The 26,963-nt window shown below is 41.9% G+C and overlaps 1 protein-coding gene across 2 annotated transcripts in view; it reads left to right on the forward strand.

Moving 5' to 3' along the window:
- The window catches only part of LOC136877573 (uncharacterized), a 1,365,998-nt gene that overhangs the window by 576,468 nt on the left and 762,567 nt on the right, over positions 1 to 26,963 (forward strand). For both annotated transcript variants that reach the window (XM_067151725.2, XM_067151726.2), the window contains exon 3: positions 21,353 to 21,432. In XM_067151725.2, the coding sequence (XP_067007826.2) occupies positions 21,386 to 21,432 (47 nt within the window). In that variant the 5' untranslated portion in view covers positions 21,353 to 21,385. The remainder of the gene's footprint in view (positions 1 to 21,352; positions 21,433 to 26,963) is intronic.

The following is a 26,963-nucleotide window of genomic DNA, read 5'->3' on the forward strand; positions in this document are numbered from 1 at the left end:
CAGCTGTCATCCGCCATCTTTAAACTACAGAGCACCGTGCTGCCCTCTTTCATCACCTATCATCGGCAGTGCTGCCATCTTGACAGACCTAAACCTTAGTGCTACCAACTTAACCTCACTAGCTCGAGATAAACAAATCCACGTGCTTTTTGACAGCCACGTGCTTTTTTGATAGCTGTCATCCGCCATCTTTGAGCACAGTGCTGCCCTCTTTAGCTACTTACCTTTGAAATGTGGTGGCGGATAATTTGAAAAATGCTTTTCGACAAGCAGCCATCTTTAATCCGGAGAGAACAGTGCTGCCCTCTATGTGGTGGCGGCAAATTGAAAAATTCCACGTGCTCTTGTTTGAAAACAAACTCACGTGCTTTTTGACAGCTGTCATCTGCCATCTTTAATCTATAGAGCACAGTGCTGCCCTCTTTAGTTTGAAATGTGGTGGTGGTAAATTCCACGTGCTCTTGTTTGGAAACAAAGCCACGTGCAGCTGTCATCCGCCATCTTTAATCAACAGAGCACTGTGCTACTATCATGCGGGTAAATCTATAGAGCACAGTGCTGCCCTCTTTAGTTTGAAATGTGGTGGTGGTAAATTCCACGTGCTCTTGTTTGGAAACAAAGCCACTTGCACCTGTCATCCGCCATCTTTAATCCACAGAACACCGTGCTGCCCTCTTTATGGCTACTACCTTAAGCACGTAGTAGCGGGCAATTTGAAAAGTTCTGTTAGCTATCATCCGCCATCTTTAATCAAGAGAGCACCGTGCTGCCATCTTTAGCTAGATACCTTTGAAATGTGGTGGCGGCAAATTGAAAAATTCCACGTGCTCTTGTTTGGAAACAAACTCACGTGCTTTTTCGACAGCTACCATCCGCCATCTTTAATCAACAGAGCATAGTGCTGCCCTCTTTAGTTTGAAATGTGATGGCGGCAAATTCCACGTGCTCTTGTTTGGTAAACATAGCCATGTGCTTTTTTGACAGCTGTCATCCGCCATCTTTAATACAGAGAGCACCGTGCTGCCCTCTTTATCGTAGTAGATGTAAATTCGTCACCTGTCATCCGCAGTGCTGCCATCTTTAGCTAGATACCTTTGAAAAGTGGTGGCGGATAATTTAAAAAGCCCTCTCTCGACGCTAATTGCGTAAGATGGCGGCTATACATGACTCCTTAAGGGTGCTTACGCAAGATGGCTGCTATACACAGGTTCTTATGAGACGCCCTTGGGATGCTTGCGCAAGATGGCAGTTATACATGGCTCCTTATGAGATACCCTAGGGATGCTTGCGCAAGATAGCGGCTGCTCTTATGGGACGGCTTAAGGGTCCTTGGCTAGAGACTCCCTAAGGATGCTTGCGCAAGATGGCGGCTATACATAACTCCTTATGAGACGCTTTAAGGGTGCTTGCGCAAGATGGTTGCTACTCTTAGCTTAGAGGCTAACGTGTCGTGATAGTTCGATTCATTAAATTTAGGGCTTAAATGCAAAATGTTAAATATATCGAAAACGGTGCACCGTAGAGCAAAACGGACAAAATTTTTCTGCCTAATACCTCGGTTCGCAGTATGAGGAACAAGAAAATCATAGTCTAATGATGGGATCAACGGTTCGGTTCCTACTTAGGCCCTTTGGCATTTGCTCTGTTTTAGCTTGTATTGAAGCGAGTCTTCGTAACATGATCAGGTCTAGCTATGGTAGAGAGTATAACGTACCGTGCAGGTTCGATTCATTAAATTTGGAGGCTTAAATGCAAAATGTTAAATATCTCAAAAACGATGCATCGTAGAGCAAAACGGACAAAATTTTTCCGCCTAATACGTAGGTTCGTAGTATCAGGAACAAGAAAAAACATAGTCTAATGATGAGATCAACGGTTCGATTCCTACTTAAGCCCTTTGGCATTCGCAGCTATCTATTTCTTCAAGATGGTGGCTGCTCTTATGAGAAACAAGATGCCTTGAGACGTCCTAGGGATGCTTACGCAAGATGGCAGACACAAAATGGTGACTATACATAGCTCCTTATGAGACGGCCTAGGGGTGCTCGCACAAGATGGCGGCTACTCTTATGAAGAAAGCTAGCTTAGAGGCTACTGCGCAAGATAACAGCTGCTGTTATGCATGTGGTGGAGGGCAATTTGAAATTCTATGTGCTTAATCAACAGAGCACCCTGCCGCCCTCTTTAGCTGAAATGTGGTGGTGGAATAATTTGAAAAATTCTTTTGACAGCTATCATCTTTAAAAACAATGGCGACTATACATAGGCTGTTAAGGTCTTATCATTCTCCTCCTCCTCCTCCTCCCCCTCCTCCACCTCCTTCTCTACCTCCTCCTCCGCCTCTTATGTCAAGGCATAGCTTTATATCGAACAAGTTTAAACCTGCATCGCGAAGGCAAGCGCGTGCAGCGATAACATTATTGTGCATGTTTAGACTTTCGAAACATAAGAAGAGTAGAATCAAACGCTGTACTCGATACGACATGTGATCAGAACATTGATTGATGCGTTCAGAAAACAAAATAAGTGATCAAGACTAGAATCGAACAATGTACTCAATACATCATGTGTTTAGAATATGTCAGGGGATACGCTTGTTCTAAGAAGATCAGATTGAAACATAACAAGACTAGAACAGAACACTGTAATCGATGTTGTTAACTTCAACATGTGATCAGAACATTGATTGATGTGTTCAGAACACAAAATAAGTGATCATGACTAGAATCGAACACTGTACTCGATACAACATGTGATCAGAACATTGATCGATGTGTTCAGAACACGAAATAATCAGGGGATACGCTTGTTCTAAGAAGATCAGATTGAAACATAACAAGACTAGAACAGAACACTGTAATCGATGTTGTTAACTTCAACATGTGATCAGAACATTGATTGATGTGTTCAGAACACAAAATAAGTGATCATGACTAGAATCGAACACTGTACTCGATACAACATGTGATCAGAACATTGATCGATGTGTTCAGAACACGAAATAAGTGATCAAGACTAGAATCGAACACTGTACTCAATACAACATGTATTTAGAACATGTTAGGGGGTACCCTTGTTCTAAGAAGATCAGAATGAAACATAACAAGACTAGAATCGAACACTGTAATCGATGTTGTTAACCTCAAGATATGATCAGAACATTGTTTGATGTGTTCAGAGCAAAAGTACAATTTTGATGATTTGCGCAGCTAACTCGCTCGGTAAACGATGTGGCCAAAGTATAACTTCAAATTATTTACCTTCCATCATTCGTCTTGTGTGTAAAAATCAGTCGAACAAGTTATCGCATAAACATGGCTGAAAAAAAATCGTGATAGGGTATGGAACCCAGGGGTTACATCTTATCAGAAGGGCAAAAAGGATGAAAGGACTCTTCCTCCTCCTTACCGCACATTCCTTGAAGGGCTAATTGGCTGAAGGGCTAATGGGCTAAAGGGCTAAAGGGCTAATGGGCTAAAGGGCTAATGGGCTAAAGGGCTAAAGGAGCAACAACCTCGTCGATCGCTATCAGCAAGAACGCTTGTACTTTGTTAAGTGTAGAAAATTAATCTTTATTTGTAAATGGTTTCATGTTCAGAACAAGGAATGGAAAATCCCCGAGGTGCGATGAGTTACGTTTTTCGAACTAGTGTTTGGAACACTGAACTTTTCAAGATGATAGCAGAGAGTTTAGCAATGTTCTGTTGTTGGATTTTAAATTCCGCGCTACAACATGCATAAGGTGGTAGCCTTGAGGTTTACCGCCGTAAAGATGGCAAGAGTGAGGTTAACAATGTTCTGTTGTTGGATTTTAAATTCCGCGCTACAACATGCATAAGGTGGCAGCCTTGAGGTTTACCGCCGTAAAGATGGCAAGAGTGAGGTTAACAATGTTCTGTTGTTGGATTTTAAATTCCGCGCTATAACATGCATAAGGTGGCAGCCTTGAGGTTTACCGCCGTAAAGATGGCAGCAGTGAGGTTAGCGACGCTCTATTGTCCTTCAAAGTGAGGTTAGGGTTCGTCAAGAAGACAGCTGTCAAAAAAGCACGTGGCTATGTTTACCAAACAAGAGCACGTGGTCGTGACGTCACGGTCACGTAATCAATCCTTAGCTCGACGTCGTTAAGAGCAGTATTAGGGTTAGCTATGCTTAAAAGTCTTGGGAACAGAGCAGCAGTATGAATTGCTATGTTTCAAAGCGTGTACACATGACCTATCGATTTTACATGCATCGACCATCGAACTAAACTTCATCCGCTAGATCGTGCTGCTATCTTAGCATAACCTATACCCATAAAATTAAAGTACAATGAATAGCCATGTTTCAAAGCGTGTACACATCACCTATCGATTTTGCACACATCGACTCTCGTACTAAACTTCTTCCGCTAGATTGTGCTGCTATCTTAGCATAACCTATACGCGTGACCTTAAGGTACAAAGAATAGCCATGTTTCAAAGCGTGTACACATTACCTATCGACTTTGCATGCAACAAATATCGTACTAAACTTCTTCCGCTAGGTTGTGCTGCTATCTTAGCATAACCTATACACATGAACTTAAAGTACAAAGAATAGCCATGTTTCAAAGCGTGTACACATTACTTATTGATTTTGCATGCATCAAATATCGTACTAAATTTATTCCGCTAGATTGTGCTGCTATCTTAGCATAACCTATACCCATGAACTTAAAGTATAATGAATAGTCATGGTTCAAAGCGTGTACACATCAACTATCGAATTTGCATGTATCGACTCTCGTACTAAACTTCTGCAGGTAGATTGTGCTGCTATCTCAGCATAACTAAGACGCATGAACTTAAAGAACAAAGAAGAGCTATGTCTCAAAACGTGTACACATTACCTATCGATTTTGCAAGCATCGACTCTCGTACTAAACTTCTTCCGCTAGATTGTGCTGCTATCTTAGCGTAACCTATACGCATGACCTTAAGGTACAAAGAATAGCCATGTTTCAAAGCGTGTACACATTACCTATCGACTTTGCATGCAACAAATATCGTACTAAACTTCTTCCGCTAGGTTGTGCTGCTATCTTAGCATAACTTATACACATGAACTTAAAGTACAAAGAATAGCCATGTTTCAAAGCGTGTACACATTACTTATTGATTTTGCATTCATCGAATCTCGTACTAAATTTCTTCCGCTAGATTGTGCTGCTATCTTAGCATAACCTATACCCATGAACTTAAAGTACAATGAATAGTCATGTTTCAAAGCGTGTACGCATCAACTATCGATTTTGCATGTATCGACTCTCGTGCAAAACTTCTTCAGGTAGATTGTGCTGCTATCTTAGCATAACTAAGACGCATGAACTTAAAGTACAAAGAATAGCCTTGTTTCAAAGCGTGTACACATTACCTAATGATTTTGCAAGCATCGACTCTCGTACTAAACTTCTTCCACTAGATTGTGCTAAAATCGTGTAAGTGTGCTGCTATCTTAGCATAACCTATCGATTTTACATGCATCGACTATCGCAAGCATAACTAAGACGCATGAACTTAAAGTACAAAGAATAGCCTTGTTTCAAAGCGTGTACAGATCACCCTGAACTTCTTCCGCCAGATTGTGCTGCTATCTTAGCATAACCTATACGTATGACTTTAAGGTACAAAGAATAGCCATGTTTCAAAGCGTGTACACATTACCTATCGACTTTGCATGTCTCGTACTAAACTTCTTGCGCTAGATTGTGCTGCTATCTTAGCATAACTCATACACATGAACTTAAAGTACAAAGAATAGCCTTGTTTCAAAGCGTTTACACATTACCTAATGATTTTGCACGAAACGACTATCATACTAAACTTTTTCCACTAGATTGTGCTAAAATCATGTAAGTGTGCTGCTATCTTAGCATAACCTATCGATTTTACATGCATCGACTATAGTACTAGACTTCTTCCGCTAGAGCATGTAGCAATCGCTTTTGTGTATCCCAAACCCCTGTGCACGAACTTAAAGCATAAAGATGAGCTATGTTCTAAAGCGTGTACACATCACCTATCGATAATGTATGTATCGAATATCGTACTAAACTTCTCCTGCTAGAGCGTACGAGTATCGCTTGTGCGTGCACGAACTTAAAGCATAAAGAATAGCAATGTATAAAAATCTTGTAAACAAAGCAGCAGCATTACGTATAGTCAAGATTAAATGCGTGCACACATCATGTATCCATGATGCACACAGTACTAAACTTATTCCATTAGAATGTACAAAGTTCGCATGTGTTTGTACTGCTATCTTAGCATAGCCTATGTGCATGAACTTAAAGCATAAAGAATAGTTATGTGTAAAAAATCTTGTGAACATAGCAGAGTGCTAACTACGTAGGTGTAGACATTGAACTTTACATGCTGAGGCAACATACTACGTGGCCGTGACGTCACGACCACGTGCTCTTGTTTGGTAAACATAGCCACGTGCTTTTTTGACAGCTGTCTTCTTGACGAACCCTAACCTCACTTTGAAGGACAATAGAGCGTCGCTAACCTCACTGCTGCCATCTTTACGGCGGTAAACCTCAAGGCTGCCACCTTATGCATGTTATAGCGCGGAATTTAAAATCCAACAACAGAACATTGTTAACCTCACTCTTGCCATCTTTACGGCGGTAAACCTCAAGGCTGCCACCTTATGCATGTTGTAGCGCGGAATTTAAAATCCAACAACAGAACATTGTTAACCTCACTCTTGCCATCTTTACGGCGGTAAACCTCAAGGCTACCACCTTATGCATGTTGTAGCGCGGAATTTAAAATCCAACAACAGAACATTGCTAAACTCTCTGCTATCATCTTGAAAAGTTCAGTGTTCCAAACACTAGTTCGAAAAACGTAACTCATCGCACCTCGGGGATTTTCCATTCCTTGTTCTGAACATGAAACCATTTACAAATAAAGATTAATTTTCTACACTTAACAAAGTACAAGCGTTCTTGCTGATAGCGATCGACGAGGTTGTTGCTCCTTTAGCCCTTTAGCCCATTAGCCCTTTAGCCCATTAGCCCTTTAGCCCTTTAGCCCATTAGCCCTTCAGCCAATTAGCCCTTCAAGGAATGTGCGGTAAGGAGGAGGAAGAGTCCTTTCATCCTTTTTGCCCTTCTGATAAGATGTAACCCCTGGGTTCCATACCCTATCACGATTTTTTTTCAGCCATGTTTATGCGATAACTTGTTCGACTGATTTTTACACACAAGACGAATGATGGAAGGTAAATAATTTGAAGTTATACTTTGGCCACATCGTTTACCGAGCGAGTTAGCTGCGCAAATCATCAAAATTGTACTTTTGCTCTGAACACATCAAACAATGTTCTGATCATATCTTGAGGTTAACAACATCGATTACAGTGTTCGATTCTAGTCTTGTTATGTTTCATTCTGATCTTCTTAGAACAAGGGTACCCCCTAACATGTTCTAAATACATGTTGTATTGAGTACAGTGTTCGATTCTAGTCTTGATCACTTATTTCGTGTTCTGAACACATCGATCAATGTTCTGATCACATGTTGTATCGAGTACAGTGTTCGATTCTAGTCATGATCACTTATTTTGTGTTCTGAACACATCAATCAATGTTCTGATCACATGTTGAAGTTAACAACATCGATTACAGTGTTCTGTTCTAGTCTTGTTATGTTTCAATCTGATCTTCTTAGAACAAGCGTATCCCCTGATTATTTCGTGTTCTGAACACATCGATCAATGTTCTGATCACATGTTGTATCGAGTACAGTGTTCGATTCTAGTCATGATCACTTATTTTGTGTTCTGAACACATCAATCAATGTTCTGATCACATGTTGAAGTTAACAACATCGATTACAGTGTTCTGTTCTAGTCTTGTTATGTTTCAATCTGATCTTCTTAGAACAAGCGTATCCCCTGACATATTCTAAACACATGATGTATTGAGTACATTGTTCGATTCTAGTCTTGATCACTTATTTTGTTTTCTGAACGCATCAATCAATGTTCTGATCACATGTCGTATCGAGTACAGCGTTTGATTCTACTCTTCTTATGTTTCGAAAGTCTAAACATGCACAATAATGTTATCGCTGCACGCGCTTGCCTTCGCGATGCAGGTTTAAACTTGTTCGATATAAAGCTATGCCTTGACATAAGAGGCGGAGGAGGAGGTAGAGAAGGAGGTGGAGGAGGGGGAGGAGGAGGAGGAGGAGGACAATGATAAGACCTTAACAGCCTATGTATAGTCGCCATTGTTTTTAAAGATGATAGCTGTCAAAAGAATTTTTCAAATTATCCACCACCACATTTCAGCTAAAGAGGGCGGCAGGGTGCTCTGTTGATTAAGCACATAGAATTTCAAATTGCCCTCCACCACATGCATAACAGCAGCTGTTATCTTGCGCAGTAGCCTCTAAGCTAGCTTTCTTCATAAGAGTAGCCGCCATCTTGTGCGAGCACCCCTAGGCCGTCTCATAAGGAGCTATGTATAGTCACCATTTTGTGTCTGCCATCTTGCGTAAGCATCCCTAGGACGTCTCAAGGCATCTTGTTTCTCATAAGAGCAGCCACCATCTTGAAGAAATAGATAGCTGCGAATGCCAAAGGGCTTAAGTAGGAATCGAACCGTTGATCTCATCATTAGACTATGTTTTTCTTGTTCCTGATACTACGAACCTACGTATTAGGCGGAAAAATTTTGTCCGTTTTGCTCTACGATGCATCGTTTTTGAGATATTTAACATTTTGCATTTAAGCCTCCAAATTTAATGAATCGAACCTGCACGGTACGTTATACTCTCTACCATAGCTAGACCTGATCATGTTACGAAGACTCGCTTCAATACAAGCTAAAACAGAGCAAATGCCAAAGGGCCTAAGTAGGAACCGAACCGTTGATCCCATCATTAGACTATGATTTTCTTGTTCCTCATACTGCGAACCGAGGTATTAGGCAGAAAAATTTTGTCCGTTTTGCTCTACGGTGCACCGTTTTCGATATATTTAACATTTTGCATTTAAGCCCTAAATTTAATGAATCGAACTATCACGACACGTTAGCCTCTAAGCTAAGAGTAGCAACCATCTTGCGCAAGCACCCTTAAAGCGTCTCATAAGGAGTTATGTATAGCCGCCATCTTGCGCAAGCATCCTTAGGGAGTCTCTAGCCAAGGACCCTTAAGCCGTCCCATAAGAGCAGCCGCTATCTTGCGCAAGCATCCCTAGGGTATCTCATAAGGAGCCATGTATAACTGCCATCTTGCGCAAGCATCCCAAGGGCGTCTCATAAGAACCTGTGTATAGCAGCCATCTTGCGTAAGCACCCTTAAGGAGTCATGTATAGCCGCCATCTTACGCAATTAGCGTCGAGAGAGGGCTTTTTAAATTATCCGCCACCACTTTTCAAAGGTATCTAGCTAAAGATGGCAGCACTGCGGATGACAGGTGACGAATTTACATCTACTACGATAAAGAGGGCAGCACGGTGCTCTCTGTATTAAAGATGGCGGATGACAGCTGTCAAAAAAGCACATGGCTATGTTTACCAAACAAGAGCACGTGGAATTTGCCGCCATCACATTTCAAACTAAAGAGGGCAGCACTATGCTCTGTTGATTAAAGATGGCGGATGGTAGCTGTCGAAAAAGCACGTGAGTTTGTTTCCAAACAAGAGCACGTGGAATTTTTCAATTTGCCGCCACCACATTTCAAAGGTATCTAGCTAAAGATGGCAGCACGGTGCTCTCTTGATTAAAGATGGCGGATGATAGCTCACAGAACTTTTCAAATTGCCCGCTACTACGTGCTTAAGGTAGTAGCCATAAAGAGGGCAGCACGGTGTTCTGTGGATTAAAGATGGCGGATGACAGGTGATGAAATTACCCGCATGATAGTAGCACAGTGCTCTGTTGATTAAAGATGGCGGATGACAGCTGCACGTGGCTTTGTTTCCAAACAAGAGCACGTGGAATTTACCACCACCACATTTCAAACTAAAGAGGGCAGCACTGTGCTCTATAGATTAAAGATGGCATATGACAGCTGTCAAAAAAGCACGTGAGTTTGTTTTCAAACAAGAGCACGTGGAATTTTTCAATTTGCCGCCACCACATAGAGGGCAGCACTGTTCTCTCCGGATTAAAGATGGCTGCTTGTCGAAAAGCATTTTTCAAATTATCCGCCACCACATTTCAAAGGTAAGTAGCTAAAGAGGGCAGCACTGTGCTCAAAGATGGCGGATGACAGCTATCAAAAAAGCACGTGGCTGTCAAAAAGCACGTGGATTTGTTTATCTCGAGCTAGTGAGGTTAAGTTGGTAGCACTAAGGTTTAGGTCTGTCAAGATGGCAGCACTGCCGATGATAGGTGATGAAAGAGGGCAGCACGGTGCTCTGTAGTTTAAAGATGGCGGATGACAGCTGTCAAAAAACACGTGGCTTTGTTTACCTCATGCTAGTTAGGTTAAGTTGGTACTACTAAGGTTTAGGCCCGTCAAGATGGCAGTACTGAGGTTAGCGATGCGTTGTTGTCTGTCAAAAAGCACGTGGCTTTGTTTACAAATCTGTCAAAAAGCACGTGGCTGTCAAAAAACACGTGGCTTTGTTTACCTCATGCTAGTTAGGTTAAGTTGGCACTACTGAGGTTTAGGCCCGTCAAGATGGCAGTACTGAGGTTTGCGATGCGTTGTTGTCGATGACAGCTGTCAAAAAGCACGTGGCTTTGTTTACAAATCTGTCAAAAAGCACGTGGCTGTCAAAAAGCACGTGGCTTTGTTTACCTCATGCTAGTTAGGTTAAGTTGGCACTACTGAGGTTTAGGCCCGTCAAGATGGCAGTACTGAGGTTAGCGATGCGTTGTTGTCGATGACAGCTGTCAAAAAGCACGTGGCTTTGTTTACAAATTCAAATTTCCCGCGGGAGGTGGAGGAGACCTCTGGGAGGCCTCTGGCTGAGGTGGAGGTGGAGGAGGCATCTGGGAGGCCTCTGGCTGAGGTGGAGGTGGAGGTGGCCACTGGGAGCCTGAGGTGGAGGTGGCGGCCGAACTCTCCCATTATACTACTTCTATCCCTTCCTATCTTCCCATCCCCCCACAAGTCCCCTGATCAACGTAGCAGCTGAGGCCGCCTGGGCGAGGTACTGGTCATACTCCCCAGTTGTATCCCCAACCCAGAGTCTGAAGCTCCAGGACACTGCCCTTGAGGCGGTAGAGGTGGGATTCCTCGCTGAGTCCGAGGGAAAAACCGACCCTGGAGGGTAAACAGATCAAGAAGGAAGAAGAAGAACTTCGACATGTTTGGTGAATACAAATAAAATAAGAGTGACGAACAAAAAGACAAAGTCACCTCCGTACAGGCCATGAAGACCCTTGGAGGAGTGATAGGCTTCCACCATTGTTAACCGCGGCCCGTGATGGGGTAGAGTAGTTAGCTGTAGGTACGGCCGCCTTTGCCCCCAGGAATTAACCTGGTACTGATTTTTGGTGTAGGCTGAGTGAATCTTAGGACCATATGCACCCCTGGAAGTGGAAATCTCGTTTCTTAAATTTTACGAATTCCTGACGGGGATTCGAATCCACGTCCTTCCGGGCGAACCGATCACGCCTTTACCGCCTCGGCCAGGCAACCCCTAAAATAAGAGTGAGTCTGCGACTAATATTATTTAGTAGTTCGTTGTTTGTTTGCTTGCTTAATAGACTACCAGAGAGCCTTTGACTGTGTAAAACATGAAAAATTGATGGAGATTTTGAGAAATGTTGGAATGGAGGAAAGAGATCTGCGAATCATCAAGACGCTGTACTGGAATCAAACAGCGGTGTGGCGTGTTGAAGGAGAACACACCGAAGCTGTCAACATCCTGAGAGGAGTGAGGCAGGGATGTATCTTGTCACCTATTCTATTTCATTTGTATTCAGAATACATATTTAGAGAAGCCATGGAAGATATAGGAGAAGGAATTTTGATAAATGGAGTGAGATTAAAGAACATTCGGTATGCTGATGATACAATTGTAATTGCTGATACTATCCAAGCGCTACAATCACTAATGAATAGAATTGTAAGAGTCAGCCACCAATACGGGCTTGAAATGAACACCGCAAAAGCCAAAACTCATGGTCATAAGTAAGGAAAATATTTCTGGATTAAACTTGGTTATAAATCAAAAGGTTATAGAAAGGGTAAAACAATATTCATACCTTGGAACCGTAATAAATGAAGACTGGGATTGCTCACAAGAAGTCAAGGTACGCATTGGAAAAGCAAGAAGTGTGTTCCAGAAAATGAGCATTGTGTTTAAAAGCCACAATCTAACTTTAGGCCAGGGCCTCTCAAACGACCAAAATCTCACGCGTGCAAACAGCGGCGCAGAGTTCCTGTGCGCAGTGCATCGGCCCCCCTCGGTTCGGCTCGGACCAACGCTTCGTCTCTGGGCTACTCGGGTAAGCTCGGCTCAACTCGGCGCTGATTTGGAGCGCTACGGAGCAAGTGAGGAAGAGGGAGACACGGGGAGCGAGCGAGACAGGCGTGGGGAAGAGAGAGACAGCGCTATTTCTTCAAATCGAGGAGTGAGGGTCTGCACTCTGGTCAACCAAGCGAAGCCGTCTTTTGCACCGTGCACAGTGCATGCACTCTGAGAGGCCCTGCTTTAGGGACTAATATCAGACTTCTGCACTGTTATGTCTTTTCTGTTCTTTATATTGTGTAGAGACATGGACCTTAAATTAAAACACAGAGAAGAAGCTGGAGGCCTATGAAACGTGGCTTTATAGGCGGATCCTGAGAATATCTTGGACCTAGAGAATGACAACGTGGAAGTAATGAGAAGGATGAACACAACACCTCAGTTAATCAAGATAGTGAAATGCAGTATCTGGGACATATCATGCGCAACACAGATAGATACAACCTACTCCAAAAAATACTCCAGGGGAAAATAAACAGCAAAAGAGGTTCTGGAGCAATATGTCATCAGCTGAATTGTTCCGCGCTGCCACAAACAAGACAAAAATAGCCATCATGATCGCCAACATCCGAAACGGACAGGCACCGTGAGAAGAAGTTCTAAATGGTTAGTGATTACAAATAAAATAACAGTGAGTCTGTAACTAATATTTAATAGTTCGACATGATTAATGAATGCAAATAAAATAAGAATGAATCTGTCAGTAATATTATTTAGTAAACGGGCCTTCCTGTAAATAAAACAAGTTGGTGTACATGATTAAAATATTGAATGAATTCTGACCCCGCGGTTTACGGATATCGAGCCCGCCTCTTATCTGGTTCGATCCACGGGCAGACCATGGAATTGTACCTGGATCTGAGGGTGGTTTGAGGTCCACTCAGCCTATGTTAGAACATCATCTGGAGGTGAGATGGAGGCTCCAGTTTAGCCAAGAATAACGGCCGAGAGGATTCGTCGCACTGACGACGTGTCCCCTCGTCTTTCAGCCTGAGCAGCGGTCACTTGGTAGGCCAACCCAAGACCGATCAGAGCTCTAGCATCATGGGGCTTGTTTGTTTATTTAATGGTCGGACATGTTTAATGAAAAAGAAAAAAAGAAACAAAACTATACCATCTGTGAAAAGGCTTAGTTCAGTCGTAATTTCCCTTACGGCAACGATCATTACCACCAGGATCTCAGTAGGTTCTCTCGCTAAATATAAACATAGGCCTTTGTTCACAGCTCTCCCCTCGGATGACTTCATTCTGAACCAAGGATGGCGGATGTAGTGTAGATTCATGACAAGTTATTATTGTTCTTTATTGTGGCAATTACAGGGCCCTCACCCTAGCAATGGATATCCTAGAACCCATCATTCTTACTCCCTTCCCCGTTCCCCACTGCTGAATCCCTCCACCAGATGGAGCTCCCGTAATCTGTTACTTAATCCACAGTTTCTATAAATAACCTTCACCTGCTGTGATTTCTCATCCCCCAGGTCCCTCTACACAGACGTGTCCCTCCTCTCTGCCAGTTAAAGAAGACTGCCATATTTGTGTAGTATTGACTTTTAACGCGCAAAAGTGAGCAGAGAGATTTTAAGCTCCACTCAAACCGCGTTGTCTGTTAAATCTACTGGGAGGTGCAGTGGAAGTGTTCTTTGTACTGTGATCCAGATGACTCGTTCGAAGATGTGGTACAGCCATCCATTTTGTCTGAGTTTCCTTGCTTGAGAAATGAAATTATATGTTTTTATTTGACCAAATCAGTTATACTGTTTGTCCATCGGAGGTGCGCGTCTAGGGAATTGCTACTCTCTAGCATCAAGTCAAATTCTGAACATTCAGAGAACATCCAGGCATGAATTCTATGCGTTTCGTTCTTCGCCATAGCTGCTCTTATATCAACTATCTTACCACTTGAGGGTGACTTCGATCGGTGGACACCTGTTGTTAAACAATTGAGATATTAACATATTCGTTTCATTTTTAATACTGTTATGTTCTTCAGTCTGCCGAAACTAACTTTGAGTAAATAAATTTATAAACTACCTGAAAGAGAAAACATATAATACCAGAATAATACCTGAAAAAGAATCAATTAACATACACTCCACTGCTCGCCGTGGCCAACGAGATGTCCACAAGGATTGGTGTTGTTTTCTCGGCTTTGTCGTTTCTGATGATACGATGTCGATAGAAAGTTTTCCTTGATTTAAATACGAAATGTAATTGAAGGCAAATAATGGGTGATGCAATGTGTTGTTCATCTGTAATCCTTCATGATTGGTGGCAACTCGTTGGGGAATGTTAGAAGGTGCAAAGGCACAATACACTTTCTCCATGTGGTTCAAGACATCCAGCATCCAGCAATCATTCGACGTGTCTCATTTAGGGTTTCACCACTTCTCTGGGATGAAGTGATTTGTGTCACATGGGGGAAGTATATGGTCCCCAACGGAATAACAGTTATACGTGAAAAAGAATCATCTTAATTAACATACACTGCAATGCTCGCCGTGGCCAACCAGTAGATGTCCACATGACACCGTCAAGTTTGGTGTTGTTTTCTCGGCTTTGTCGTTTCTGTACAGTGGTCCAATGTGCTTTATACGATATTCAGACGTTCCCTGGTCAACAATTTGGTGTCCTGATTATTCCGACGGAAGATTTCTTCACACTGAATGTTATTACTGTAGCTTGCAGCCACAGTAACTTGACTGTGAATAAGTTCAAAGTCAAGAAATTCCCAGAATTCAAATATTGAAATTAGTCCCTTATCAGGTACATCGTCTTAAAAATATTGTTCTAACGTCATTAATTTTGTTCTTTTAGATTGCTCTGCTATTGACAATAAAGGAAAAAAATTGATGAATAGTTTCACTGAACGATTTAAAGAAAGAGCCATGTAAATTAAAAATGCATTCCCATTTTTACACGAGGCAAATCCTGATGTTGTACCTTCACTAAGGCGACGTTTGCTTCCTTCCCAGTCCTCACCTGCCCTATCCCATCGTCGGCATAATATCAGAACCATAAGATAAGTGCAAAGTAAAGCCAGTAGATTTTTTCACATGTAGGCTTGCCATGTCGACAGCTTGTACGACAAGGTCCAGTCCGAACGAAAATAGTGCATTCTGTTAAACAGACCGTAAAAGCTTCATCATCATCATCACCAACAACAACAACAACAACGTCGTCAGATTAGTCTGTATAGTGGGTTAATCTTGTTGACAGTCAGTCCTCGCTTCGATTAGCCAGTGATATTTTAGGACATTGAAAGTCAGTGCGTGTCTACAGAAATGACTGAGAGTGTTGTTAGGAGGGATTAAAGGAACATGCATGACCGGAGCACCCGCTGTCCACTTGGTATTCACACCTCGCAGTCGCCCTCATGATTCCATACATTCTCCGGAAATTGCAGATGACATGCGTGAAAGAAAGGCAGTCATATATGAGCGGAAAAGTAAGGGAAATTGGTACGTCGATGATTAATGGACTCTGGCTGACAACTTGTAGTTAAACATGAAAGGTTCCACCAACTGAATACACAAAACCCAAATATCAGATAATAATTATTAGGAATAAAACACAATTTGACGTCAGGAACAGCGTTTCAGCTTATCCAATTTCTGGCTAATTTTGTCATATTTCAAATCTGTCGCTTCATTAATAAAAATGATTCGATTACAAATTCGACTGTCTAATGTTAAAAACGGTGGTTAAATTTTAGAGAGAAAATGTTGCAGTATGATCTCAGTGATGCAGTCAATTAGTCGTTCTTGTGATCCCAAGAGATCGTATTCGATCCTTGCTGAAGACAACGACATTTGAAGATGCTTCAATGCCACAAATCTACAGTATGCCGTTGGTTTCCGACACGTCAAAGAATTCCCGCTGGACAAAATTGCAAACGCCCGAGTGTCTTTCCAAATCTGAACCAACTGAAAGACCCTATACATATTATTTACTTTTAATTAATTGTTTTACGATGTTTCATTATACATTCTGGCGTTTATTTATATTTCTTTTCATCCAGTAAGTTTTCATTAGCTTGCCGTGTCGGGGACGGCGTTCATCTGACCATTTCGCACAAGTTGTCCATTTTTCATCTGGGGAAGTCCCAAAAGTCACGATTTTTATTTTTTTAAGGTCTCGTTTTTGCGCGTCTTCTGATAGTATGCCCGTTTCTTTGAGGTCTTTCTTGACGTTTATATACCGGGGATTTTTTTATTTTGAGTCAAAATTATTAAAAATGAGTTTTGTCCATCAAGAATCGTCCATTCGTCATAGGTAACCATAGAAGTGAACTCTGCGTTTGCCCACCGTGTCCGTGATTCTCTTATGTAGATCCCGTTATTGAAATTATTCACCCCATGGAGACGGATTGCGCACGGCTTATAATTATTTTCTCAGTGCCATCTCTTTTTATACTAGAAATCACTATAGTTACAAAATAATAATAATAATAATAATAATAATAATAATATTAATAATAATAATAATAATAATAATAATATTGTATTTGCTTCAATATTTTACTCCTTCTGCTCCAGATCTAAGCGGGAATTTTTTTTAAAGGGATATGGAGAGAACGATTTTCGGTGGTTCTTTTTTTTCAAGAAAAACGGTAGTTTTTACACTAATTTTATTTTTCAACCCTGGGAAGAACAGTGGTTTTGGCTCAAATATTTTGCAAAACTCGGGCATGTCCCCAAACTGTATAAATTATTTTTCTCGTAGAGGAAGAAAAAAATAGTTGAAAAAAAATTCAATAAATGACGAGCCTGTACAGGTTGAAAACGAGTGTTTTCGATTAACTCTCTCTCTCTCTCTCTCTCTCTCTCTAACCTAGAGAGCACACATTTCTATGAGTAGGTAAGGCATTCTGTCGCATAAAGAGATATCGTTTTGATGACAGTGTTGTAATGATTAATGTTGTTATTTACAGAAAAACCCATTCTGTTAAATATGTTCCAGGTGGTTTGGAAAGGAATCCTTTTTATTTTTCTGACCGCTAAGGCCTCCGCGTTTAGACCGTTTGATCAGATCCGCTCAGCAGTGTATTTAAACTTACGCATGCCGTTTATTGTTGCATATTTGGTGTTTAGTTGCGCCATGATATCTTTGATATTTGGCATTACTTCCGTATTTTCAAAGGATATCTGCAAGCCTGATTGCTCTGCTACTTTTATCAGCACATTAATTTATTCCATTGCAATTCCAAAATCCTTTGTCATTATTGCAATATCATCCGAAAAAATTAAGCAATCGATTTCCACTCCTTTCTTCTTCTTCATCCCAGTCCTTTAAATGTTTGAACAAGTTTGTCTTGCAGTATCTGACGCGATTCCTATGTTACTGTTTCCAGCACGCAATAATTGTCAAGAGTGGCGAGAGTCCCTATTCCTGTCTCAACTCCTGTTTTAATCCCAGTTGGTTCAGAGAAGTATCCTTGAAATTTTGATTGATTGATTGATTGATTGATTGATTGATTGATTGATTGATTGATTGATTGATTGATTGATTGATTGATTGATTGATTGATTGATTGATTGATTGATTGATTGATTGATTGATGTTTCAAGGGGCCTAACATCGAGGTCATCGGCCCCTAATATTACGAAATGAGACCAAATGAAATGACAACTTAAAAGTCCAAAATCCTCCACTGACCAGAATTCAAAGCATGAGGACGAAGAATGAATGGATGGACGGATATGAATTTAAAACGATCAGTGGATCCGACCCACAGTGCCTCACATGTACAGAAGCTGGCACAAAACAATAGTATTACTGACCAAGGGACTGCTGAATCGATTATGCTTATAGTCGAAACGGGTCCAAAATCCAGGTCATCAGCCCCTCATAATGGTGTTCATCGCTAGGAAAGTAGAACCATGCTATGTGTAATGTTGCAGTACTAATCAAAAGTAGCGGGGACTCGCGGTATTCCACACATTACACATTATGGTACTATTCACAGGTAGTATAATGCGCACATGTAACACAGACCTATGGTGTTTCACACATCGCGGCGCTATTTACAGGCAACGCAAACCTATAAAGGCAACGCAAACCTATGGCGTTCCTCACTTAAATGGACTAACCACGGGGACTCGTACTATCCCGTGGAATTCCTCACATAGTGGGAACTGAGCATAGGTAAGGCAGAACCATGGTGTCGCTAATCCCATGCTGTCGCTCATATAGTTGTACGAATCACAGGTACTGTAGGACCCGTCTCCTGATTCACACACTGTCGCTACTAATCACAAACCTATTGCGTACCTAACATAGTGGTACTACGCGCAAGTAAATGCAACCCATGGTGTTCCCTGAGTGATGGTACTAATTGCAAGTATTTTTTATGGTTCTAATTGTATCATCCCTTGGTCGCCCCTTTTAGACGCCTCTCACGACAGGCAGGGGATAATCTGGGTGAATTCTTCGTCTGCCTCCCCCACCCACAGGGGGTCCTTGAAATGTTACTTTGGACTTCGTATTAAGGTGGTCCGTATTACCGCTAGCAGTTTTTTCATCGCTCCCATTTTTTCGTTTAACAGAAGCAACGCATCACGCTCAGTGGAGTCATATACATTGCAGAAGTCTACAAATTTACATACGTGTGTTCGACCGCCAAACATATGATCTCATTATCGTTTAAAATTGTGGATTTTCTCTGCTGCTGAGTGGCCTTTCCGAGAACCTCGTTGGTATTCTTCAAGCGAGCGCTGTTCTAGTCGTTCTTGGATGAATAACGATAGACCTAGAATCTTGTGTGCTACTGGGAGTAAGCAGCTACCACGGTAGTTATTTACTTCGTTGATGGATTAAAGCTACTTGCCAGTCTCTGGTAGTTGTTCTTTCTCAAATATGTCAATGATGGTCTTAGGCAAGACGTCTATTGCCTATTCCAGGACGTTTTTGCATAGTTCCGCTATCACGGAGTCTTCAACAAGGTATTGTTGTTTGTAAATCTCGCCGAGTGGCGTTTGATCTCATCGCGATACGAGGGAGAAGATGTTAATGATATGTTCTGATTTGTTCGTTCTGATGGGATTAACTGGTTTTTCACAATTTCGAAAGTTGTCTAAGTATTCGGCAAGGACCACAGTTTTCTTCGCATGATGTTCCGAAGTTCCATGTTTCCACTGAAAGCAAAGAGAGGTTTGTACCCTTGATTTTTTAACCCCTGAAATATTCTAGGAACTCAATTCTTTGGAAGTTTTGTACACTCTTATTCATTTGCTCCCTTTCGTGTTTGCAATTTTCGTTCCGTATTATCTTCGCCGTTTGCGCCCGTTGGGTTTTGTAGATGTTACAAACAGCCATCCTCTTCTGTAGACGTGTTGCACATTTTCCAAGTATGTAGACGATCCATCAATGCTTGTTCACCGCTTTCGTTCCGCAAGGCGTGTTTCTTCCTCTTCTTAACTTCTGCTGCTTTTTTTGCAGCTTGAACCATCAAGTCTTTTTTGTACTGTTAAAGTTCAAGTACACTGGCAGTGCTAGTTCTTTGAGTTTATTCTCTTTCTCTCAGAGTTTCTTTGTGTCGATATTATTATTATTATTATTATTATTATTATTATTATTATTATTATTATTATTATTATACCGCTTTTTACACACTTGTTGAGTCGCGGGTGCGAACAGTGCCGAACGTGGGATTTTGGCCCTGTTTTACGGCTAGATGCCCTTCCTGACGCCAACCATATTTGGAGGTATGTGATCACTATTGCGTGTTTTTGGGGTGGTTGGTAGTGTGGTGTGTTGCCTGAATATGAAGAGGAATATGTTGGGAGAAATATAATCACCCAGTTCCTGAACCAGAAGAATTAATTAGACGTGTTTAAAATCGCCGACCCGGCCGGAAATCGAACCCGGGACCCTCTGAACCGAAGGCCTCAGTGCTTACCAATCAGCCAAGGAGTCGGATTATTATTATTATTATTATTATTATTATTATTATTATTATTATTATTATTATTATTATTATTATTAATTCGATTTGGCCATATGTGTACTGCGTTAAACTTAAGGTTGCTGACCAGTCTTTCTTGATTTTTCCGGAAATTCTTCATTAATTCACTTCTCATCTTTATTAGCTCCTCGGATACTGTCTGTCTGATCCCACTCTTTAGCTGCTCCTCCTTGAAATTTTGGAGGTTTTCGATTCGATTCCTTAACTCCTTTTTGTTGTGAATCATCTCTGCTGAAATTCCAGTCTCCCCTAAGTCCTTCTTTATATCCTCCATCCATTTCCTGGTTGTTTTAAATCCTGCGATGTATTCAAAGATACGTTTGGTCAGTCGGTCCTTGTCCGTTCGCACTAATGCCTATAGAAATTCAGCCTTCGTTTCCTCACTGTATCCTTGATATTTTCTGTGTACTTGTGTACGTACTCGTATTTCCTTTTCCTCCATGTCCCATGTGTGATCTTCTGTGGTATAAGAATTTTCCTTTCCATTTTCTCGAGTCCGTGCAACTCCCCTTTCTTATTTGTTATCGGACACTCCGAATTGTACAGTTCGTCTGGGTTTACTAATGTGTTTGAGTTTATTAACTATTATTATTATTATTATTATTATTATTATTATTATTATTATTATTATTATTATTATTATTATTATTCAGAATGTAGCAGCTTTGTGGGGGTCATCATGTGGTACAGAAACTGATCACTTATTTCATTTTATATACGGGCAAGTTTTTTCAGTGGTTTTATGGAAACCTTATTCAATGTTTCTGGCGTTAAATACTTGGGGGGAGTAGCAAGCTGTAAACACTGTTATGCTGGACAGGGATCACGATAGCGCCTATATTTTAAAAAATCCTTTGCCAAGTCCTGTTTCCTTAAGAATGCTGCTAAACAACTTGTGTTGCTGTTTGTTGTTCCAGCCGGCGAGCAGGGTGGCGGACAGCAGTCCCCCTATGGCGCGGTGGCGTGGTGGCAGAAACTCAGGAGCCGCCCCGGCTGAGTGAGTAACTTACACTTATCTTTAACCTTACCTTGATATTTCTCTGAGAATATAGACACCAATTGCGAATTTTAAACCGTGATTGAGAAGTATCAGGTTTAGGCAACCCTGACTGCCTGCTGGTCTGAACTCATGACAATGTGCGGACCATATGGTGTAATTATGTAATTACCGGCTAGCGGATTTACCGCACTGAACTGGCACAAGTTTGTCCAGTTGATGCTTCCCACTACTTTATTAAATATTTCCATATTTAAAACTTCGAACTTGAAAGTTTGGTTCTTCCATATGGCTTTTCTACAAAATGCACATCCTCTCGGATAATTTTCAAGATGGCCTTCGATATGAGTCCATTGATAGTAGGTATTTTGTTGCTTTTAAAAAAAAAGGATATTGCAGTGACTGCTATTAGTCAAAAGCTATCTGCTATTGGTCGCAACAGAGGCGATTGTTGTATTTTCCGGTGTGTTCCCATACGGTAAATAAATAAATAAACTCCCTCTGTACTTCCTGGAATGGATTAGTGAATCAGACCGGAGACGTCTCAGTCGGCTTCTCCTTGCATTGTGATTTCGTCTGCTTTGCCTGTGCTTCGTCTGCAAGGTCAGGGAGAATGTTCCGCTTCTAGCAGAGCCCCGAAGTGTTTGGTACTCCACCATCAGGATATAAAAATAGGAGGCTAGCCGTGAAGAGTCAGTTAGTGTTGGAGTTCGGTAGATGGACTGGAGCGGCAGTAGTGCTGACTGTCGTCATCGTCTCACCGGTGTCAGAGTGTCTACTGTGTGTGTACTGCCGTGAAGTACTAACTTGAGTATGTGTACCGCCAGTATGTGTATCAAAGTGGAGCTAGTGATTGGAGCTGGATGGCACTCGAGACACGACGTTATCAACTCTCTGTTTCTACCACTTAACCTCTGAGAGCGAACAGTGAGACTGGATAGAACTGCGTGCAGCTGTGTAACACTGGAGACCTGACAAGCGAGCCGGCTTCAGGACCCGCACGCTTTTGAAGTACTCCGTGTGGATTGCCACTGACAAAGCGAGCATATTATTGGTCAAGAGCTATCCCCTATTGGACAAAACAGAGGGGACTGTAGACAGTTATAAAACTGGTTAAACCGGGCGAGTTGACCGTGCGCGTAGAGGCGCGCGGCTGTGAGCTTGCATCCGGGAGATAGTAGGTTCGAATCCCACTATCGGCAGCCCTGAAAATGGTTTTCCGTGGTTTCCCATTTTCACACCAGGCAAATGCTGGGGCTGTACCTTAATTAAGGCCACGGCCGCTTCCTTCCAACTCCTAGGCCTTTCCTATCCCATCGTCGCCATAAGACCTATCTGTGTCGGTGCGACGTAAAGCCCATAGCTAAAAAAAAACTGGTTAACGTCCGAATATGGTACAGCTTAATGTTTAAGTCGCCGGTCGTCAGCGAGAACTATACTGAGCGGAGTGCTGTCAGTGAATCACTTTGATGTACTGTGTGTGTACTACCGTGGACTGGAGACCGACCTGGAGTCTGTCTGTCGAGCTATTGCTGTTTAGTTGTCAGTGTTAAATAGTTCACTGTGAGGAGCGACCTTGTGAATTGTCTGTGTTGACTGTGTGAGAGACGGATTTTCTATGGAGTCTAGCCAAGGAACAGTCACCGTGTGCTGTGGTGGCCAATAACCCTGTGTTCGAGCCTGTCTGCGAGCAGCCGTTGTGTGTGAAATGAATGAGCGTGCAGGGTGAAAGTTAAAATTGGGTTGCTTCTCTCAGGCAATACCAGCGAGACGGACTACCTACTGCGAGGAGTACAAAGACTTTGTAAACAGACAGCAATTAGTGGAATGTGATCATGCATGGTTGATTATTATTATTATTATTATTATTATTATTATTATTATTATTATTATTATTATTATTATTATTATTATTATTATTATTATTATTATTAGTCTCCGTGGCTCATGTGGCAGCGCGCCGGCCTCTCATCGCCGGGTTCCGTGGTTTAAATCCCGGTCACTCCATGTGAGATTTGTGCTGGACAAAGCGGAGGTGGGACAGGTTTTCTCCGGTAACTCCGGTTTTCCCTGTCTTCTTTCATTTCAGCAACACTCTCCAATATAATTTCATTTCATCTGCCATTCATTAATCACTGCCTCAGAGTCCGGCTCCATGGCTAAATGGTTAGCGTGCTGGCCTTTGGCCACAGGGGTCCCGGGTTCGATTCCCGGCAGGGTCGGGAATTTTAACCATAACTGATTAATTCCGCTGGCACGGGGGCTGGGTGTATGTGTCGTCTTCATCATCATTTCATCCTCATCACGACGCGCAGGTCGCCTTCGGGAGTCAAATCAAAAGACCTGCACCTGGCGAGCCGAACTTGTCCTCGGACACTCCCGGCACTAAACGCCTTACGCCATTTCATTTCACTGCCCCAGAGGAGTGCAACTGGCTTCTTCAGCCGGCGTAACTCCTATCCTCGCCTCTAGATGTGACTTCATTCATTCCATTCCTGGCGCGCGGCTGTGAGCTTGCATCCGGGAGATAGTAGGTTCGAATCCCACTATCGGCAGCCCTGAAAATGGTTTTCCGTGGTTTCCCATTTTCACACCAGGCAAATGCTGGGGCTGTACCTTAATTAAGGCCACGGCCGCTTCCTTCCAACTCCTAGGCCTTTCCTATCCCATCGTCGCCATAAGACCTATCTGTGTCGGCGCGACGTAAAGCCCCTAGCAAATAAAAAATTCCATTCCTGACCCGGTCGAATGACTGGAAACAGGCTGTGGATTTTCATTATTATTATTATTATTATTATTATTATTATTATTATTATTATTATTATTATTATTATTATTATTATTATTATTATTATTATTATTGCAGATCTTTCGAGTTGACGCCGTATAGGCGACTTGCGCATCTATGAAGGATGCTGCCCTACTTATGATGAATTCTAATTATGAAGACGGTCCATACACCCAGCCCCCGAGCCATCAGATGTAACCAGTTAAGGTTAAAATACCCAACCCGACCGGCAATCGAAGGCGGAACTTACTGGACCAAACGCCAGCACGCTAACCATTTAGCCATGGATCCGGACATTATTATTATTATTATTATTATTATTATTATTATTATTATTATTATTATTATTATTATTCAGGATAAATGAGTGAATTTACGAATGAGCAACCAAATCAGTGTTAATATATATAAGACGTGGAATTCTATTACTGAAGAGGAAAGAAAGAGGGAAGAATTTTCCTTGGTTTTCCCCCAAATTTATTCGGGTCTACATTTGTAGTAGAGTTTTTCGATTCGATTCCTGAACTCCTTTTTGTTGTGAATGAGCTCTGCTGTGAAGGCAGTCTCTCCTGCGTCCTACTTCATATCCTCCATCCATTTCCTGGTTGCTTTAAATCCTGCCGTGTATTCAAAGATACTTTTGGTCAGTCGGTCCTTGTCCATACGCACTTCTTCTTCCACCGCTTGTTCCCACACCTGTGGGGTCGCGGGTGCGAACTGTGTGGCACATGGCGATTTGGCCCTGTTTTACGTCCGGATGCCCTTCCTGACGCTAGTCCTATGTGGAGAGAGGGATGGAATTATTATTGCGGGTTTTTGTAGTGACTTTTAGTATGATATGTTGTATGGATATGAAGATTAGTGGGTTAAGACGAACACAAATACCCAGTCCCTGAGGCATTGAAATTATCCATCGCAGGTAAAATACTCTGAATCGATGACCAGTACGCTGACCATTTATCAAGGGCCTGTAGCCCTAATAATAATAATAATAATAATAATAATAATAATAATAATAATAATAATAATAATAATAATCACATTTACAGTATTTCTTGGGGGGGGGGGGACGTGATTAGTTTAGTGACTTAGCCCTTGGCTTCTTACCTAGAACCGTGATGTTCGAATCCTGGTAGATCCTGGGTTGAGGTTTTCATCTTAAAAATCACGTGGCGACAGGAAGGGAATCCGGTCTTAAACATCGGGTCCAAACCCAATGAGCCTGGCTGGCTCCAGCAACCTCAGAAATACCTGGGATAAGTGAGGAAGTAGTAGTACAGTATTTCTTAAATTACTAAAATAAATCTGTACCTGACGTAAGAATAGGTAACTACCTCAAAGTCCAGATCCTTGCTTTGCTATGAGGGCCAGAGCCACCAATTGGGCCGCACGTTCTTGCACAGTGTTCCATTCTTGCGGTATCGCGCGCTAGCCTTGTGGTCTTACTGCTCGTTTACTCTACACAATCCATTCCACACGTCAAACTTGTGGCAGGCTAGCAAGTTTCTGCTTAGCCGGTGATCGTTCACGATAAGTCAAAACTCATCCAAGTTTGTGAACACCGCTGGGTCGGAAACACAACTTGCCGTTAATGAATCAGATATATTCCACCCACCGCCACGTGAAGCGAGGAGTCAAGTCAATGCTATTGAATCCATATACATCATTATTCTAATATTTAGTGTATTATTATTAACATAAGGGCCTCCGTGGCTAAGGCGGCTCTGGCTCGGCCTCTCAGCGCTGGGCTCCGTGGTTCAAATCCCGGTCACTCCATGTGAGATTTGTGCTGGACAAAGCGGAGGTGAGACAGGTTTTTCTCCGGGTACTCCGGTTTTTCTTGTCACCTCTCATTCCAGCAACACTCTCGAATATCATTTCATTTCATTAATCATTCATTAATCATAGCCCCAGAGGAGTGCGACAGGCTTCGGCAGCCAGCAAAATTCCCATCCTCGCCGCTAAAAGGGGGCATCATTCATTCCATTTCTAACCTGGTCCAATGACTGGAAACAGGCTGTGGATTGATTATTATTATTATTATTATTATTATTATTATTATTATTATTATTATTATTATTATTATTATTATTATTATTATTATTATTGGAGAATTTATTATATTTAGGAAAATAAGACTAAGTATTTGAGACGAGTAATTGCAGTTCTTCTATTTGTCTATAAATTATTTAACAAATTTGTAACCTAACTTGCTCTCTCTCTGTACAACTTCTCTGTCCCTAATCCATCTACATGCCCAAAGTATTGCAATACGAATGCCTACTATTGGACAGATTGCGCCCTAAGTCGCAATTATTCCCACTAATTGCTTAGATACTGTTGTTAAGACCTGCATATAACATCTGTGACAATTGGCGTGTTTTATCAGCAATAAAAACAAGGAAAGCTAAAGTTTAGTACCACGAACTTTGTCCGAATATAGCAAAGGATATTTCATTTTCGCGGTTCCTTACACTGTGCGATTGTCAGATATGAATACCTTTACGATTGTAGGGTACCTAATATTGCACTTGGAGGATTGTCCTTGACACTTCTAGAACGGAAGTCATGTTTCTTTCGAGCTGATATTTATGCAAAGTACTGTTTCCTGTAGACTTTGCGCCAGCAAGGATACGTAAATGTCTCAAAGGATTTGATGAACCGAGCAAGTGACTGTGCGGTTTCGGTCACGCAGCTATCAGCTTGCATTCGGGAGATAGCGGGTTCGAACCCCACGGTCGGC

The sequence above is a fragment of the Anabrus simplex genome, chromosome 7 (assembly GCF_040414725.1).
Source record: "Anabrus simplex isolate iqAnaSimp1 chromosome 7, ASM4041472v1, whole genome shotgun sequence".
NCBI lineage: Eukaryota > Metazoa > Arthropoda > Insecta > Orthoptera > Tettigoniidae > Anabrus > Anabrus simplex.